Source organism: Cheilinus undulatus, linkage group 15, assembly GCF_018320785.1.
Source record: "Cheilinus undulatus linkage group 15, ASM1832078v1, whole genome shotgun sequence".
Lineage (NCBI taxonomy): Eukaryota > Metazoa > Chordata > Actinopteri > Labriformes > Labridae > Cheilinus > Cheilinus undulatus.
Genome location: NC_054879.1, coordinates 27,631,400 through 27,652,028, shown reverse-complemented (window position 1 = coordinate 27,652,028; position 20,629 = coordinate 27,631,400). Strand labels below are relative to the sequence as shown.

Below are 20,629 nucleotides of genomic sequence, written 5' to 3'. Positions count from 1 at the left end.
CATTCATCACACACAAAGTGAAATATTTCAAGATTTTTTTTTTTTTATTGACGATTAAAGCTTACAGAAATCCGAAATCTACTATCTGAAAATGTTAGAATATTGTGGAAAAGTCTCATTTGCAAAACTTCCCTGAGCCTTCATTCTCTTGCTAAGGTTCAGTACACACAACCACAATCATGGGGAAGATGTCTGACTTGACTATTGTGTCAACCTTTTCAGCCCGTGACACCCAAAATAAAGGTGCAAGAGACCAAGGACCCCTACTGTACCTAAGGGTGGTTGAGGCATAGTTGAAAGCAGCAACGCACATGTGCAGACTTACATCTTAAGGTTTTTTTAAACATTACTTTCATCTTCTAGCATAAATCTCACCACATTACCAAGTTTTTACATAACATTTATCCAATTTCATGCCTGCTAATGATATTCTAATTTTTCTAGATGCACCTGTGTGGTATTTTTACATTTGATAGTTTGAAAAAGTAATTCACAGTACCAAAAATGTCAAGTTATGATAAAAACATATACTGTAAAGTTTTCAAACTGCTGCTGCTGCAAGCGTGGAGGGGTTGCGAGAGGGAGAGAACAGTGGTGCAACATCAGCAGAGACTGATACTACTGCATGCTGTATCTCTGTCTGACATGCAGCGGTGGTCATAGGCATTAAAATCAGAGAAATGGAACCATTAGTCTTGTCACCAACAGTCTTCTAGAGACATAGGTATCAATTTCAGTCTGTTTCATAACAAGTTAAAAACTATAAGCAGATGTATTTTGATTGGTAACGCCGGATCTGAAAGATACACCAAACTATCAAATTGATTTTCATTTTTCATCTTCTCTTCTCTTGAATCTCTGTTGTGTCTGAGTGTGTGTTTGTGTACAGGGTGGAGGCGGGTCTGGTGACCCTGGCTGTCATGGCGACAGATGTTCCTCTCACACATTCCTCAGCCCAGGAAGAAGGAATTCAAGCTATTTGCGTTCTGGATATGCTTCCTCCCAAATCTCTTACTTTCTTTCTTTTCTCTGCTAAAAATATCGCCACCACATCTGTACCCTTTTCGGCCACTGACCACGAAGCGATTGAAAACCCATAATCACCACCTAAAAAACAAAAACTGCTCTGAAATACTGACAATAACAAGCTGAAACACAGGCTTAGTTACTCACACAAACACCTTTAGTTTTCACAATACCAGAAATGTAAAATTAAATAAGTAAAAGTAAAAAAAATATGCAATATTGGTGTGTTTTTTGATACAGCAGCAACAAAAATAGAAGTCTGATGCATTCAGTGTTGGCAGATATACACAATATAGGTGAAAGTATTTGGCCACACCTGTTATTTATCAAATTCAGGTGTTTCAATCAGATCTGATGCCACAGGTGTATAATATCAAGCATCTAGCCATGCAGTCTCCATTTATAAAAATTTATGATACAAAATGAGCCATTCTGAAGAGCTCAGTAACTACATGTGTGGTACTGTGATGGGTGCCCACCTTTATAATAAAGACGGTTTATGAAATTTCTATCAGTCAACTTTGATATAATTAAAAAGTGGAAGCATTTAGGAACTACAGCAACTCAGCCATGAAGAAGAAGAAGACCACGTAAAATCACAGAGCGAAATGAACAACTGCTATGGTGTATGATGTATAAAAGTCATCAAGACTCTGCTGATTCCAGAGCTGAAGAGTTCTGAACTTCCCCTGGCATAAATGTAAGCACAAAAACTGTGCAACAGGAGCTTTATGAATGGGTTTTAATCACTGAGCAGCTGCATGCAAGCCTCACATCACCAAGTACGATGCCAAGCTACAGATGGAGTGGGGAAAAGCACACTGACACTGGACTGTGGAGCAGTGGAAATGTGTTTTGTGGAGAGACCAATCACGCTTCTGTTTGGCAGCCAGATGAGTGGGTCTGGGTTTGGTGGGTGCCAGTAGAACATTACCTGCCTGACTGCATTGTGCCAACTTTGAATTTTGGTGGAGGAGGGATAATGGTATGGGGCTGTTTTTCAGGGTTTGGGCTAGGCCCCTTATTTCCAGGGAAGGACGACCTAGACATTTTGGAAAATGCTTTGCTTCCAACTGTGCAGCCAAAGTTTGGGGAAGGCCCTTTTCCATTCCAACATGACACAAAGCATGCACAAACCACCAGTGCACAAAGCAAGGACTATAAAGACATGTTTTGATGAGTTTGGTGTGGAGAGACTTGACTGGCCAACACAGAGCCCTGATCTCAACCCCATTGAGCACCTTTGGGTTGAACTGGAACAGCGATTGTGAGCCAGGCCTTCTCCTCCTGCCTGACTTCATAAATGCTCTCCAGAATGAATGGGCACAAATTCCCACAGAAACACTCCAAAATCTTGTGGAAAGCCTTCAACAAAGGGTGGAGATTGTTATAGCTGCAAAAGGGGGGAAGAACTCCATATTATATTCTGTATGTATGTGAATACGTAATTATGATCTCTGCTGGTGTAATGGCGAGGCAGCCAAATACTTCTGTCCATATAGTGTATTTCTGTGCAATTTAAGTAGCTAGCAGGAGTTGCCCGCCATTATAAATGGCCTCTTTCTTTCCTAAGCAATTATCTTATGAAGCAGATGTAGTTTTTTACAAGTTTCTGCATGTTTTGAAGCACCAATCCTTAAAATCACAGAATTGTGTGGTTTATAACAGCTGCTAGAGCTTAAGCTTTGACGTATCGACACATTTAAAACACCCACTTTTTTCACAAGGTGTCTGCAACTTAATCTGCCCTGTTTTTTGATATTAGATGTCTCTTTGACCCAATTCTGGCGGAAACACATTCCAGTGTGGGACCTTGAAAATGAAAGCCATATGGAGGATGTTAGGAGCACGGTGCAGATGGATGAGAAGGACAATTATTCAAGAGGGAAGCCATAAAACATGTCTTCCTTCCTTATTTTACTCATCCAAGGTGAAAACTTGCAAAATAAGCTTAAACGAGGTTATGCCTGGAGTGCAAATTCTTACAGAGTGAGAGGAGAAAAGCCACGTCCTCTACTCCAGTATACAAACCACCAATGCAAACTGCTTTAAAGTCATGTCCTGTTAGCTTTATCGTTACATAAACACTGCCGTGTTTGCCTGCTCACACGTTGAAGGCTTTAATATGCTTAGCGTGCATCAGATTCCTTCCCAGCCACAGTTTGTTCTGTACTGTGCTCATACATACATATACAGTAGAAGGCCTGAGAATCTCAGGGAGGGAAAACACCCCTCCTTCCCTTCATTTCCTTTGCTTCCCTGTCATCTCGATGCGTGGCATGCACCCCCCACCCTCACTCCCCCTCTAAAACATTTCCTCCTTAAAAAGGAAAAAAAAAAGATTATGTAACGAACCACATTGCTCTGTAATTTGCAGCTGGAAAAGATGGGAGAGACCAAGTAGAGCAGGAAGATGAGGTTTGCTGATAAGAGTTAAAGCCATCTTGAGAAGAAGAAAAAACAAGGGGTGTTTAAGGATGTAGTGGTGGCCTAAAAATGGGGGCTAAAGAACTTTGCAGTTGTTTCTTGTTTCTCTACAATTCCTACATATAAGACAAAATACGATCTCATGTATTTGTCATTTCTGCACATTGACAGTAGCACTTTCATCCGACGCAAAATATTTTTAACACAGCTTTTCAGAACATCCTGATTTTATTTTGGATGCTTCCATTATTTGATTTTGTACACAGAAAGAAAATTATTTCACATAAACGAAATACTACCAGGGTCTAAATGTCAGTTAGCAGTCTGAAGTAGTTTGTTGTAGTCTGGCATGGACCTTGGTGTTCAGTTCATTCCACAGATTTTCAATGGGATTCAACAAGGGCTTTGAGCAGGCCAGTCAGTAACGCTAACTTTGGTCTTCTGAAGGTTGTTCTTCACCAGAAGCCACAGATGTTCTGGGTCGTTGTTATGTTGGAAGACAAAGTGATAACCCAGACCCAGTTCCGTTCTGACTGCTTGAGGTTTTCTTCAAAATCTTCACATATCCATCTCTCTTCCATTATTCCTCCCACCTTTACAAGATTCCCACTTCAAGACGCACTGAAGCATACCCACAGCATAATACTTCCACTGCCGTGTTTCACTGTGGGGTGCTCTTTGGGTTATTCGCCTCTCCTTTTTTCTCCAAACATAAACATCGTCATTCTCATCTGTATGCTAGTTCAGTTGATCATGAAAACTTTTAAAGAGTAAAGACTAAAAGTCTAGCACGAGCTGAGGTTATAAATATTCTCCAGGTTATGTCTGCGCACAGCAGAGGCTGTGGTCCTCAGAGAAGGTGGGGGTTCAAATCTGGCCAGTGGCTCCTTCACTTCATGTCATTTCCCACTCTCTCTCCCTTCAAATCCAGTTTCAAACCGTTTTCACTATCCTATATCTGTAGTGAAGGTATGAAATTGCTAAAACAATAGCTCAGCTGTAACTGTAACTGTAGAGCCTGACCAATAAAGGATTTTCGTGACTCAAGCCATATCCAATTTTGGAGTAACGTGCCCGCATGAGAGGTGGCACAGATTACTTCTCAGAAGTGAGTCAAAGGCTGTCCAATGCATCTTATGTGGACTGTGCATTATACGCTTTTGTGGGCAAACATTTCCTAAGAGTCATTGTACACAAGTATAAACAAGCTGGCGGACTCATCAGCAGCCAAATAAAGCAATTTTAAATACAATTAGCTGGTTTCAGCTCAGTCAAAGCCCTTTAACGCATGCTACCCTTTAAATGGGACTCAGCTGATTACCAATTTGAGAGGAAAAGACAACTGACTGCAATTATGGCAGCAAATATAGCAAATTTGGCCAACAATTTTTTATGAAGATGACTTCACAAAGGTACTCATAAAGCCTTTATATTTCACAAATCTTTAGCAGAGGAATATTTAAGGTTATAGACCATTGTCAATCGCTTCTAGTGCAGAGAACCTGCTTCTGAGCTATGATGCTCCGCCATATGTACTGTTCACACATTATGAGAGAGTATTGTTAAGTATTTGTGTACTCTAAAAATGTTTTCAGATTTTTTTTTTCACAATGGCCTTGTTTTATTCCCTTTAGTTTACCTGAATTAACAGGATGAATAACATTGTGCTTCTAGAGAGTGGTTTAAACCTATATTTTATTGCATGTTGAATTAATTAACCAATCATTCGCTGTTACTACTATTAATGAATCAAAGCAGGTATTCAAACTACGCATACCACGTAAGAATGGAGCAAACATAAACACATCTAGATTTAGAGGGACAAAGACCCTAACAGAGCAGAGACAGACGGGGAGGAGAGGCGACATATTGGGTGGCGACGCAACTGCAGCCGAAGGAACTGGTCCACCCTGCTGCCATTGAATGTTCTCTTCCTGTTTGTATTGACTCTGGTCCACTCACAATGGTGGCAGCAATGGAGGTCAACTAGTCGGCACAGAAACTGAGAAGCAAATGGCTGGAAATGTGGCCTATGAGATATTTAAAAATCATTAAGAAATTGAATGAAAAGAAGAACCCAGAGAGCAAAGACTGGAGAATATCAAAATTTCAAAAAGGCAGTCTTTACAAAAGCTGATTATCATTTACACACTTCTACGGCTTGTTTATTGATAAAAATGTAAACCTGTGGTCATGTTAGGTCTTCAGGATAGGCCATTGAGAAATGAGAGTAAAAGATTGGGAAAATGTTATTTAAAATGCAGCATTTTAAGGATTGGCATGGGCTGGTATTATGCCATCTCAAAAACCCTAAACTATGATTGGCTGAATACCTGTAAGAAGCGGGACTTGTGTTAAAACTGTCAATTTGGGTTGGACTATCTATGGCTTTACTTGGATTTTGTGGTGTATTTCATTATACCTATGCCATATGTATGGCCAAGATGTGGCTTTGGACATACACATATTTCAACATATTCTTTTTGTTTCATTAAAAAAAGGTCCCTGTGTCAAAAGTCTGGGTTATTTTGCACTGGCAGAGCCCACAATGTCAGTTTCAGAGCACTTCTTACTAGCACTTACTGTTACTACATTAAGAAAACTGACTTCTTTTTCCTCCTAGTATCCATACAGTGGTTTTAAATAGCTCAGCACGTTCTCTATTCTTTTTTATTCCAGGAAAATCACTAGGAGAACATGATATCAATCTAAAAGAATCCTGTGGTGGCATTTGCAGTAAATCTAGATTTCAATGCTTGGTGAAAACCAATTCTAAATAAACAAACAAACAAACTGATGAAGGTGCCCACTGAGGTACTGATCCCTCCAGTGCATCACATATTTAAAAAATAAAGAAAACTAAGACTCAATGTAAAGGCAGTGGTGTAAGAGAAGACACAAAAACCTGCATATTATTTGATGTGATAAAGTCTGGCTCAGCCTGCAGCCTCTCCTTGCAGGGACAGCCTCATAACTCTAGAGTCTGTGGGAGGATTTCTTCATAGATCTGTGCATGGGCTTGAGTTGAGCATTCTTCACATGCCGAGCTCCATCACAGGCCCGTCCTCCAGCCCTTTAACCACTGATGTACTGAAACTAAACTGGACCAGCTGGATTACTTGATGACATGCTGGGATTGAGGGTTTTTTCATAAGATTATTTGCCTCCAAACTTTCCTCATTCACTTGTGTTAAATTAATGTTTTAAAAGCTCCCTGATTCCCCCCTTTATGCATCTGTGGCATTCATACTACAGGCAAAAAGTCACAGGAGTTTAAATATCCTGCTGTGTATCTAACCATGTCTATCTTAATATAATCCATAATATCTTTAACAATCAGTCAAAACAACCCTTTCACGGCAATTAATCCCCATTACAGTTAGCCAGGGTAAGGGTAAAATTCAATTCAAGTTCTGTAAAAAAAAAAACACATGATGACAAAAATATTTCGGTAACTGAACAGCTTTACACAATATAGCATGTAAATTCTGCAAACTGGGCTCTCAATCAAAATAATAAAGGGAGAAAAGCTGTTAAAAGTGACCTTCCTGTATTGCACCACAAGCAACTTGAAAATCATTCATGCATCTCTCACAGTGTTAGCAAAATAAAAAAATAAGATACATAAGTGGCTAGAGCTGAGCAGCACGTCTCTACTGGGCTTGGAAATGTCTAGTGGGGCAACAACATTACAGGTCGGGCCAGGGGAATAGCTACACGTTATGTTACGTAAGATGAAACATCACTCACTTTATCTTTCACTGTACTGCATGTTAATTACACTGACAAAGCCGGATGACATTTTACTAGTTACCTGGTTGGTCTTTAATTGTCAAAGCGAAACAGGCTGATGATGGGACTCAAACTGAGCTGTTGTCTGTCACATATAACTATTACACTACTATTAGTTACCCACCACTGTAAATGGCAGCGTGGGCTATTAAAAGCATAATTTTGCCTTCTGTGTGCACAACACAACACAACACATGCATTTTTAGTGGTTTGAATTAACATCCAGTAGTTCTATGGCACCAAAAAATACTTTAAATTTTGACCTCCTGCTGTCGTAGAATTACTTTAAAACTGAAGTAAGCTGTAAATGGGAATGAGGTTATGAAATGTCTGCTGAAGTCTGAAGATTTAATGCTGTGGTTTGATGTTGAGGTTAACTCAGAGGAAAGTGAAGCGACCCCTGGTTAACAGCATCCATGTGACACTGTGACTCTGTGATTTCTCAGGCTGAAGGTTAACATGTGAATGAGGCCCACGCTCTCCCTCTTCTTTCCTCTCAAAGACATTCAATGGTGCCCTCGCATTCCTTGAGCCGCAAAAAAGGTGGGTGTAAACTCCAAACAGCCCACTCTGGAAACCCACCTGATATTTTAACACAAGCAGCGCTCAGGCCTGCGTTACGTAACCACAGAGAAGTACACTTGGCAGGAAGGACTTGTATTGTATTGCATCTAAGAGCCTGTGGCACTCCTGACTGCTTTCATTAAGAATTCCTGACTGAAGGAGGCAGAGCGGCTTCAGACATCTGAGTGAAGTGGAGTTTACAGAAACAGAGTAACACTTGCCAAGGTAACCATCATGTCCATGTACTGTGTCTAAAAAAACTATAAAAGGTCCTCTGAGTCTTGCTTTAATGATTGTCTCACATTTCTGCACAGTAGGGGTGTGAAAACATACTGCAACACAACATATGGCACTATAAAAACTGAGAATAGAGGTATGCAAATGAAAACTCAGCACAAAATAGGCCTGCAAGACATGAGAAAATAATCTCTGTGAAATAACACTGTTCAATTTTTCCCTAACAACCCGAGTTCAATAAATAAAAAATGAAGTGGAAACGAGCTGTAAGTCACAGTATTCATCTCTTTCTGCTGCTCTTAATCTCAAACACAATGCAGTTGTCTTTAACATGTTGCAAATCAATCCAAATAAAAGCCCTAAGAATTTATAGTCACTAAATCTGCACAAATGAACATGTGGGTAGCTGATACTAGGATTTAGTTATATCTAACTGCACCAAAACGCTGTTAAAATCTACCTTTTTCCTAAGAAATTCATCCAACTTGTAAACTGTGTGCATGCTGAGTGAAAAGCATTGCATGTTCTTATCAGATACTATATTATTTATTGCAATAAAGTCAAACTTTTGCTATTTGTTTATTATGAATACTCATTCAGTAGTAAAAGCAAATTAATAAAATTAAGATGAATTGTGCAGCCCTAAAGTAACTGGATCTGCAGGTTAGGAGCCTTACATTTTATTAGCTTGTACTTATGGGGGTGCTTTAAAAATCCTCCATTAACATGCACAGTAAAACCGAAGTATGGTTAAAGCTTGATTAGGCCATTTAACTGGACTACTGTCTGTATTCCAGCATACATGTATGCTGAGAGAATTAATTGATGGAACATGTCCACCTCCACTTGAGTATAATTCAATATGCCACAGTCAGCCTGTTACTGCTTCCTGTTTGATTTTGGTACAGTTAGGATGAACGCCATACCCCTAGCTTACAGTGATAAATGAGGGCAGACAACAGTGTGACTCCAGCTACATTTCCAGGTCAAAGCCCTGCACGAAGACTATGCAGCATGCAAAAAAAAAAGCCCAGTACTGCCTGGTCTGACAGAGGTGTTTACACGCAAGAGTAAACTGATCTCCAGCCATATTATCAAGGTGTTTCAATCCATCTTAAACCCAGTTCAGACCAAAGATCTGCGATGCAATGAGACCATTTTAGAACATTGTAGCTTTGTGAACTGAGCCATTGCACCTTGAATTTAGCTGCCTGAATGTGATTCAGTTCTTCAGATTGCAGATAGCTGTTTTTTTGGATGTTGCAAGCAGGTAAATGTGAAATGTGAATCTCTTTTAGGCTATATAAGTCAAAATTTTTTGTTCAACTTAGAAAATTTTATTACATTGGTTTTCAACCTGAGGTCCAGGACCCCGGTGGGGTGCCAAAGATCTTGGTGGGTGGGTGGGGGCTTTGTCTGTTTTGAGGCTGCCAAAATTAGATTTGCAAATATTGGTTAAAACCATGATAAAGCAGTTATTAAGATGTTTACACAAAGGTCTTTTGATAAGAACAGCATGCAAAGGCCTTTTTAGGGTTTTATCAGTGAAACAGTTAAAATCTATGTTGATTTTTGACAGCAGTTTTTTCACTTTTTCTTCTCTCTTGGGTCCTGGGGGGCTCCTCTTTTCTTAGGTGCATGTAGGGGGAGCGCCAGCGAAAAATGGTTGGGAAACACTGTTTTATTAGATAAATAAAACCGATAAACATATGACATTTTGGATTTTGGATATTATTACATCTTTTGTTTGAAACTTTTCACAACTTCAGCCTGATACACACTCATGTCCTCCATCAGCTGTGCATATGAGTAAGACACGTAACGCTGTACAAGCCAATACATGAGAAATCCAATTAAAATCTCCTGTGTACTGTGCTTGAGCCCACATGAACCTTCCCCAAGGCCACCTATACAAGTGGACTCTGGTGTGATAGTCCAGTATAGTTTGCTTGTGTTCACCCTGACCAAACAAAACAGGACTTAAGGGTCAAGTGTACTCAGCTCTAAGCCTAATGTTAAAGCACTCTCCCTCAAAGACATCATGGGGTGCAGATGGCCTAGTGGTCGCGCCCCATATATGTGGGAAAACTAGAACTATGCATTGTGGGCATTTTTTTTACTTTTAGGCTCATTAATATTTTCTCTTCATGCAAAACAGATCCATCTCTTTTTAAATAATACTGGTATCTGGATAGTTTTGCAATATTTCATGCATATCTGTATGCTTTAAGAGAACGTGCAGGAATATGGGCAATGTAAACACAGAGAACAGACAGAAAGCTCTGAGCATAGAGCTGAGGTACAAACCAAATCATGACTTCTGTTTGCTGCTCTGTTCAGCCAAAAGTTAAATGTGATGCAGCAAAGATAGTTCAAAGTTGGGTGCATCCTCCAATTTCATGTTAAATTACCTTTAATGTACATTTATGTTTGCTACAAGGGATGATGCCAAGAAATTTTCTGATATCAGGGAATTTACTTCTTAGAAATTTCACAACATAAACGTTAATGTTCTGGAAATATGACTGAGAAAGTATTTATTGGATTTTGTTACTGTAGCTAATCCAGTTAAAAATCTATTAATCTAATATTAGATTTAGACTGAAAGCTAAAAGCATGACATACTAAACTGTATGTCAACAGGAAAAGACAACAAAAACTGAACAATTCGTAGCACATAAACTCACATGCATGCTCTCTGTGTGACTCACCTGATCACAGCCAGCGTTCACCAGCTCCTGCAGCATCTGCCGGTTCACCTCCCCGGCTCCTGCAGGGTGTCCTGACCCTGAGGAGGGGCCAGACTCGTTGGCAAAGGGCATGAGGGACTTTCTGATTTCCCGCAAGGCATTTTGGTAGTTGTTAAACTTCTGTGGAGGTCGGAGCTGCTGCTGCCGGCTGGCTGTGTCTTTCCCACTCTTGCAGTCGGCCCCTCTGCCTCCCTCGCTCCGGGAGCTGCCCCCGTGCAGCGCCTGGCTCACCAGCTTGGCTGGCTGCTTCAGACCCTCCTTGATCTCCTGGAGCCTCTGGCGTGTGTTGCCCACATAGGGGGCGGCAGGGAAAGTTTTAGGCCTCATGGCCTCAGTGCCCAGGGCAGGCACCTACTCTAAAAAGGAAACACAGACACAGACTAGCTCTCACTCCCTCCAAATGATCTCTTTCAAGCTGGCTGACCTAAATAGATAAAGAGTCCTCCTCCTCCGTGTCCCCTATTTGTTTGTGTCTCTCTCTTGCTCTTTGTTTGTGATTCCTGCTGATGCTGGTGGGCCAGATGAAGGTGAGGTGTGGTACTACACGCATTCCATGGTGTGGCTTTCAAGGCTCAGGTTCCAGCTTATTCCAGGAAATGCAGCCGGTCACGAGGGCACCACGGAGCCAAACCATGATGCTGCCAATCTCCGCCTGTGGAGGAAGGGATGGAGTCAGAGCGTGTAGACTGCGGTCATGCAGAGCGCGCATGTTTTTCTTATTTTCTAAAATTAAAAGCAAGCACAGGGTAGCTTACATCCTGAGTACAAGACAGATATGATTTTAATTAAAAACACCAAATATGTACAAGTGAAGCAGGAATGTTCAACTGAAAGGACATAGCAGAAGTCAAGCAGGGGATTGCATCAGAGTAGTTACTGTATTTACAACTCCTAAACAACATGTGGAGCAAGTTTTTAAGAAAGGAAGATGTTATTGATGCTCTTTATTATAAAGAAGGCCTTCATCAACAAAAGTACTTCAGAAAATAGCATGTCAAAAATATACTTCTACTCATCTCAAAAGACATTTTTCTGAATTATATTGTTGTAAAATATAAGAAAAAGCTACATAAATAAATTTTACAGTGGAAAACTACAGTTTTTCCTACCCTCTTGTGTTGTCATGATATCGGGATTTTTTCTAATTAGGGCCCGAGCACCGACCTTGGTCAGCAAGGACCCTACTGAAACTGTAGCCGTCATTAGGGCCCGAGCACCGACCTAGGGTCGGCAAGGACCCTATTGAAACTGTAGCTGTTATTATTCTTTTCCTGACTGGGAAATTGCTAATTCAGGGGCCTTAACATACTCAAAAAATCACCAAACTTCACCCAAAATTGTTCCCCGCGAGAAATAACAACCTTTTGGTGGACTTTCGCAAATCCATCAGGCAGTCGCCACTGGGCGGGGCCAAAAGTGAGATAGGGCCCTGGGTAACACCTAAATGCACCAAAATTGGTACACATATGTATCATGATGAGACGAACAAAAAATTACATTATGAACATCCTCTAAAATGTACAGGAACCACACCACAACCCATTTTTCATCAAATTTTGGCGTTTCCGGAAAAGCACACATTTCGCATTTGAACGAATTACAACGAGGGATTTCATCTGATGGACTCCAGGATTTTTTTGCATAAACTAGAGCACCTGGAGATGAAAAGTTATCAAAGGCATGAGTTTTGGCCATGGGGCGGGACCGTAATAGGGGCCCGATTTTACCCTATTTTTGGTGGGGTTTTTTACAGTAAAAATTACACAATAAGGCCTTGTAACTTTTTAGTGCTTATGTCAATCATCACCAAACTTCCCATGGATAATCACACAATGGTCCTGAATACATCCATACATTAATATCAGCACTTCGTCACAGTGCCTCCTTTTGCCAGGTGAACATTTACACCATTAATTTTTTATGTCTGTTTAATGGGTTGCCAGAAAATAATTTACGAAAAATACACTGTTCATCCTAGGCCTATGATTTTTGCTGTGCACATGGTTCGTCAAATTTTTGGACAATCATACACTGAAAACTGATGTAAGTTTGGTGGAGATCATTCTATGGTCTTCAAAATGTTATGGCAACACATCAGGATCACACTGAACAGGCCCACATGAAAATGCCTCATCATGGCGCCATTTATGCAAATGGGTCATTTCTGCATTTTTCTTAGTGTGTTGAACCTATCATGCTCTGATTTTAATTTCAGCTCCTCAATATCTGTCCCTACATTTACATGTTTCATTAACAGACACCCCAGTGGCCATGTCAGCTATTTTGATCCTTCGCTACTGGACAGGAAGTGGGTCATTTCTGTGTTATTCTTACTGCTTTTAACCTATAATGCTCTGATTTTCACCTGAAGTCTTCAATATCTGTCCCAACATTGACATGTTTAATTAACAGACACCCCAGTGGCAATGTCGGCCATTCTGATCCTTTGCCATGACACAGGAAGTGGGTGTAACTCTCATATCAAACACCCGATTGCTTTCAAATTTCACATGTATGATCAGGGTTTGCCTCTCTACAAATTCCAATGTTAATTTCATGGTTCAGCTGTAGCGTCCCCTACTGTAACATGCAATTACACTTCAAATATAACAATTCCATTTTTTTTTTCAATTTTACATGATAAATACTCCTTCCCTCATCACCTTTACATATCAACATCCACCTCTGACATACTGCAACCTACTGTTGAGGGGCAGTACTCCCTCATGAACAAAGTGCACCGTGCTCATTTTTTTTAAACGTAATGACACTCAAAGGAGGATTGCCCTGGTCTCCCTGCCGTGCAGCAGCACACTGCAGGGGTTTGCATACATCCCACTGTTGCCACACACTGGCGGTTGCGTCACGCCCCGACATGCGCCGGGGTGCGAGGGCCTTTCAGTGATGCTTGCAGCCCTATTTTTTTTTAAATTTTCATTTTAACATTAATAATCTGTCAACTGAATATCATGACATTTCCCAACCACGTGTTATTAGGTAGGTATAGTGGAAATTAAAAAGCTAAGAAATAGTCAAACATTGAAGACAAAAGAAAAATAACAAACACCCCAAACCTGTAAAGAAAAGGAGATTTTTCTTGTGCTATGAAGCACACTTTACTGTTTTTAGTCTGAGTCCTCTTCCGCTTTATATGTTTACCATTTTCCCCAATCTCTTGGAAAAAGATCTTCCTTCACTTTCAGTCTGTAGGTAATCTTCTCCATTACCAGGATATCGTCTATAATGGACCACCACTGTTCATGAATTGGTGCATCAGTTTTCAGCCAGTTCTTAGTAATCGTTTTGTTTGCCGCTGCAAGGAGGATTTTTACCAAGTATTGGTCTCCTGCATGCACAGATCCTTCCAAATGACCCAAGGATAAAACAAGACACGGTCGAGGAATAACATAGCCCAGCACTTTGCAGAGAACTGAATGTATACCATGCATACCCATGTATACCATACCCAGAAAGATTTTATCTTGAAGTAGTTCAAGAAAATATGTGTGTGGTCCATGTCCAGGCTATTGCATAATCTCCAACATGGTTGTTCAACATTTCTGTGCCTGCTTTTAATTTTTGGAGTAATAAAGTATCAGATTTGGTTTAATGCACAGAATTTCTCTGTGACAGTGTTGTGTTTGAATTGACTTCCACACACCACACCTTATAAAGACCAAATTGCATTGGTACAAATGATCAAGGTCGATCAAGGCCTGTAAAAGGCCTTAAATTCATGGGAATAGAAACATACTTTTATTGAAGTATTCTCTTTAGCACCAATGAAAGGTACTAGAAGTACTCCTGTTGTCTTTCTTTCAATACTGTTACCCATTTTAATGCTGTTGCACCAAAATTCTGAGTCCTAAGCACCCACTGTTAGGTTTTTTCTTTATTTTAATGACCAAAAATTGCAAGCTTATTCTTGAACATTGTCTAAAATGAATATCAAATATTAACAGCATTGCTATTTGTGATATTCACACCCTCTGCCCCATGTCTCTTCACAAGAGAAGTAAACACAACTTTCATCTCTTTAAAAAAATTCCCAAAGTACTTTGGAAACATGGGTATTTGCAGACCAGGGAGTTTAAACGACCTGAGCTTTAGTTTCATTTTAGCATTTCTTCTGTATTCATGACTCAAATACTTTCATTTTATCAGACAAATAATCCAAGAAGGTTTCCTCCTCTCCAAAACAAACAGACCCATTAATTAAAAAATTAAATTAAAATTATCGACTGGTGTGATGAAAATTTCCTTGACCTCAATGTGTCAAAAACTAAAGAGCTTATTGTTGATTTTAGGAGAAACTGTGTTAAACCTAAAGCCAGCTCTATTCATGGTAAGGATGTTGAGATTGTTGACTCATACAAGTATTTAGGAACTGTGTTCGATTCTCTGCTTAAGTTCGATGTGAACACTGAGAGTATTGTTAAGCGAGGTCAACAAAGAATCCACTTACTGAGGAAGTTGAAGTCCTTTAATGTCTGTGACAAAATGCTGACTATCTTCTATCAGTCCTTTATTGAAAGTCTTTTGACATTTTCCTTCGTTTGTTGGTTTGATGGTCTGTCTGTTAAAGACAAAAACAGTATGTACAATATTGTTCAAATCTGCTCCAAAATAATCGGAGTCCAGCAGAGAGATCTGTGCTCTTTGTGGGAGACACAGGTGGTCAGAAAAGCTAAAGGAATCATTTCCTAACATGATCACATCCTGTGCTCTGAGTTTACTTTAATGCCCTCAGGCCGCCGCTTTATCGCGCCCTGTAGTAGAAAAAAAAACGTTATTCTAAGTCTTTCATTCCTTCTGCCATCAGGCTGTTAAACCTTGATGGTAGTCTCATGGACTGATAGCTTTGTATTTTTGTGTTTTTCCTTGTTTGGCGCTGAACCACATCGTGGTTAAAACTATGTGCTCATGCAGGTGGCTCGTTCGTACGTTCTATGAATGTAAACTTATGATGTAATCCATAATGCACCTTGGGTATTTTATTTATGTTCTCTTTTCTCTGCTGCTATTCTTAAATGTGCATTATAATCTGCCTGACCCTGACTGTGTCGTTACTAAAAGGGTCACATGAGGGTCGATGTGTCAATGAGCATCTCTGTCATGTACTGACTTTTATTTATTATTGTCTCTGTTTGCTGTTTGTGGTTGTATGTATGGTCTGGGTAGACTGCAAAAACAGAATTGCCCTTTGGGATAAATAAAGTTGTCTGAATCTGAAACCAAGTAAAAGTGTTTCTCAGCTGTAATTTAGTGGACACAGATTGTCAGATGAGAAGGCTGCAAGCCAAGCTGGAGTCAGCATTAACTAAGTTTTATTAGGTCAGGGTTTCTTTTATTACTCATGTTTTTCCCAACCATCTGAATTATCCAACAAGTCTCCTCTTAAAAACAAAGAGAACTGGAAATACATAAATGACCAACTAGCTTATTTGCAACCAACGCCCATACTGAAGACAGGCGGTCTAAAGTGAAAAGGGTTTTTATTCTACATCAAAGTGCCTATAGTTGTCATTTTAGACAGACAGTCTTTTCTATGGACTTTGGTTGCAATGAGCTGGAGGGTCATTTAATTATTCACAATTCAATTTTGTCCCCCTCATCCTTAAAGAGCACCTGATTCTTTCTTACCACTTTTTTTTCCTGAGCAGGAATCACTTTATTCTATACACAAAGGTGACTGGAAAATCTTAAAGCATTTCAATTCTAATCGATGAAAGAACCTTGTAGCACAGACCAATGTTCTTGTGGCATGTTCAACATATATGTTGGACTGTGCAGCTCTGTCAGATGTCATAAGTTGATCCATACAGCTAAACTTTTCTGGCACCTTTCTGTTGGGGTACCAAGCATACCTTTCCAACCCTTTAGGGTGGAGATAGTGCAGTCTGTTCCTGTGCAGTGGCAGTAGTAATGGACTTATACAAAAAATGCACCATGTTTAAATGTCCCATGGATTTGGAAAGAGTGACATCAATACTGTTATTTTTACAAATAATGCCAGCACAGAGCACTATTGTTCCTCCAAAGTCTGCATCCATGGATGACCTTGGAGGTGCAGACCTCCTAAGGGATCACTGGCGAAGAGGAGGTGCAGGGGAAACTGGATGGCACCAACAGAATGAGGAAACGTTCTGGCTTGTTTCACAAAGAATGGCTGCAGAGGTTTGTGAAACATCCAAGTAGTGCTTGACCATGTGTATGAAGCTCCTGAGCAATTAGAAAAACTGAAGACCTTAATAGCTGGAGTGGGATCCATAGGAAGATTGATTAAATGATTGTACTTTATTTTAACCTGGCAAGCCAGATGGATGTGTTTCACACATCCATCTGGAAAACCACTCATAGACAGCGTTTGGGAAAGGGCAGAGCCTTTAAAAAAACTTGGGAGCGTGACTGGATGAACGTTCTGTCTGTCACATCTTTACAGGCCAATCAGAGCTACAAAACACAACATAGCAGCTATCGAGCTGCACCCCTACTGAGGACGAAACTCCATAGGGAACTGCATAACGCGAACCATGGCGACTGTAGACATGTCAGTACACGACTTGTGTCATTTTTGAAAAGAAAACAACTCATTGCTGTTCTTTGTTCTTCTTTTAATGAAGAAATTTCATCAAGTTCTGATAAAACTGGCACTTTAGCAGCATCCACGCTAGTGTCTTCTGCCATAATTGCATCAGTCTCGTGTTGCTGCTTGTGTTTGTCATGACTCCGTTGTGCCTGAATGTACTGCCCCTCTTCGCTGATTGGTCCTGTCACTTTCTAACCGGGCCGAAATGGTTCTGATGGGAGCTTTACAAGATGGATTGCCAGTAAGAAACAAGGAAACAGGCGTATCCATCTGCTATGCAAGGTTACCTTTATTTATGTGTCATGCACAAAAAGTTCCATGATATTTTCCCAGCTCAGTAACAAACTATGCATTCTGCTTGTTGCTTGCAATCCTGCCCACCAAAGTATAGTAAAGTTGGCTGTGGAAATGCAAGCAAGATTAGGGTTTACTATACTAAACTGTACTGAACTAAACCAGATTGCTTATATACTTCAGTATATATATGAAATGGATACTTTTGAAATCTTAAAAGGATGTAGGACATTCACTTTCACTTTTCTGTTCCCTTGGCTACATGCATTTTGTTTTTCTCTCAGATGGAAGATACAAACTTTCTTCAAACATGGTTGCAAAGAAAAAGTTCAAGCATATGAAATTTGATTTAAGAAGTTGTATTAAAATGTGGAAAACATTCCATGGAACTAATCTGAGACTGGGATAACCTGGAGGTCTGGGAGTCAGATTCCAGAGATTAGTAGTGCATTTGTAGCACTGGTGCATACCTAATGTATCATTCAAGAATGCTAGGGGTCATAACACACCACCTGCCTCCCTTGTGCACCCCTTCAGTGCATAGCTGTGGTTACAAAATCAGCCCGTGTCACTGCATACTTGTGCTGTGTGGTCATCGGTAAACACCCCTGTGAAAACGCAGGGATCTAGCGTGGGGTCAAAACAAAGCAGCAGCTCTCCCACCCAGTGTCAGCCTCTCTGCCTGCGATGCTCCCCTGTGATCAGACATTTAACACCATTTCAACGTCTTATCTTGAGTAACATACCCTGAATTCTGCCACAATGGTGTTACTCCTGCGGGGCAGATGGGATGACGTGTGAAATCAATGCACGTTTCTGTCAGGAGCCTCACGTGAGGCCTCACGGTCCAATGTGAAATACTCGAATCGAAGGTGACACAATGTGATACGAGGAGCTCTGACAAAAAGTCAAGGAGCACTGAGGTCCAGGATGATAAGGATGGCATTTGCATCAGCAACAGTCAGAGGAAAACATGTTTGTCATGTAGCGAAAGACTGATAGTGGTTTTATATTCAGCATCCCAAGTGTTTACAAATTAAACATTAAAAGGATTCACATTTTCCCTGAAGAATTCACTGAAGAGTTCATTCCAACTGGAAAAGCCTCTGACAAAAGTAGGAGGATGTTCTGAGAAAATAAAACCCCCCAGTGATACATTTTGGGGGGAGAAGAGGATGAAAACAGTAACATAAAATAACCAGCAGCCTCTCTGGAGAAAATCAGTTCCTTAAGGTTATTCTAACATTCTTAAAATGTTTACATGCTGCTGTTTCTTGAGCAATAAACATACAGTATGTCAAGTTCCACCACCAAGGGGCTCTCAATTAAAACAATAACACAATATGAAGAGTACAGACTAGCACTGCCCCTCTCCCCAGTTAGTTTTTGTTTTTAAATTCAGGACTCTTGTAGATTGAAAATGGCACCTGATAAGGCAAACAGATGCCGACGTTATGTTTTCATTCATAAATTTCTCATAATCAGGGGGAAATGTATCTAAAAGTGCACTTCTGCGTTTATCCTCCAGTCAGTCCCAGAATGTGCATGTGCTCTGTGTTCCAAGGATGTGCATACACTCTGGCCCTGCTCCCAGCGTGCATGTGGAAGTGCACTTTCAAGAGCATATCTCCATCATTATGAGAAATTTATGAATGAAAACTATTGAACGAGTCTTCAATTCAAAGTTGAGGGTGTGTCCTGAGGCTAGACCAGTTGAGAATTACTATGTTAGACAACACTGCTCTACAGCTGCAGCACAAGTGGGAAAACTTGAAAATAAATAACTTCCTGACACATTTTTGTATATTTTTAGTGATGCACAGATGTATCGGTAAAACATTGTACAGGCCTCTCTGATAGACATGCTTTAACAATCTAATGCTGACTTTTAAGTGCTGATTTTGAGAGCAGATTGATGAGTGGGCAGAAGTTGTATTATTACATTCCTTATAGTTTCATCCGTTCATTAAAAAAGATGGAGAGAACTAAATCTGGAAGGAACATAACATGATTTAGGAGAAGAAACTGATTAGATTTATATTGATATTTAAACATAATCTGGTTAGCCGTTATCCCACCTAAATGTTCAGACGTTTATTTTAAGTGTGTCCTGGTAATACATTTAGACAAAAGCCCCATATACTCACATAAGGTTTAATTGTCAGTCCATTTATCTTTCTCAGCCAGAGAGGATTTCTGCTTGTCTGGCAGGTGATGTCTGAGCGCTAGATACTGATCTGGTTTGTTTCCCACACTGACAAAACACCAGACACGGTCTCACTGTGGCAGGTTCTAACATGGCTGTGGTTTTACAATCTTGTCTGCTATTCCAACCATTTGTTAAGCAACCAACCTTTAACTGATTTGGTTTTATTTCAGAAAGTTTGAGTGACATCTTGATAAGTTAAAGAATCTCAGGACCTCTAATTATTTCAACCACAATTATCCAAACAGATAAAATAATTGACAAGTTAAAGGAGTTTCCAAATCTGTTAGCACAGATTTTATACTGGCACCAAGACTACATAGCAGAGGCATGAGGAAACACTAAATGCTTTTTAATCTGTCTTTTCAACTGCCTTTTAAACTTGCATAAAGTCAACAAAAACAACAGATAACTGCTATTTAAAGTTTGCTTCACTGTTCAGTATACACAGGGATTTCAGGTCACCTGATTTTTGAGTCTCAACACTAATTTGGAAGTTGAGGTGATTTCAGCCTGATTGTGTAATGTTTACCATGCAGTGTACAGAAGGTCACAAAAGCCAACCACAGTCCAGTCAGCTACTGCTAACCAGTCAGATGATTTGATGGTTGATGTGAGAGAGGGGCCATGTGTCGATTCCCCAACTTTCTTCTTAATTGTGTCTGCTCTAAACAGCAGCCAGTCAGTATGTTTACATGAACAGTCAAAGCAAGCAATGGATATAGCTCAGATAGGCCATTTCAC

At 40.2% G+C, this 20,629-nt stretch overlaps 1 protein-coding gene across 1 annotated transcript in view; it reads right to left on the bottom strand.

Moving 5' to 3' along the window:
• lats2 (large tumor suppressor kinase 2) overlaps positions 1-20,629 on the bottom strand; it is a 59,078-nt gene that overhangs the window by 26,554 nt on the left and 11,895 nt on the right. Inside the window, exon 2 of the mRNA XM_041806287.1 lies at positions 10,758-11,448. Within this exon, the coding sequence (XP_041662221.1) occupies positions 10,758-11,123 (366 nt within the window). The 5' untranslated portion in view covers positions 11,124-11,448. The remainder of the gene's footprint in view (positions 1-10,757; positions 11,449-20,629) is intronic.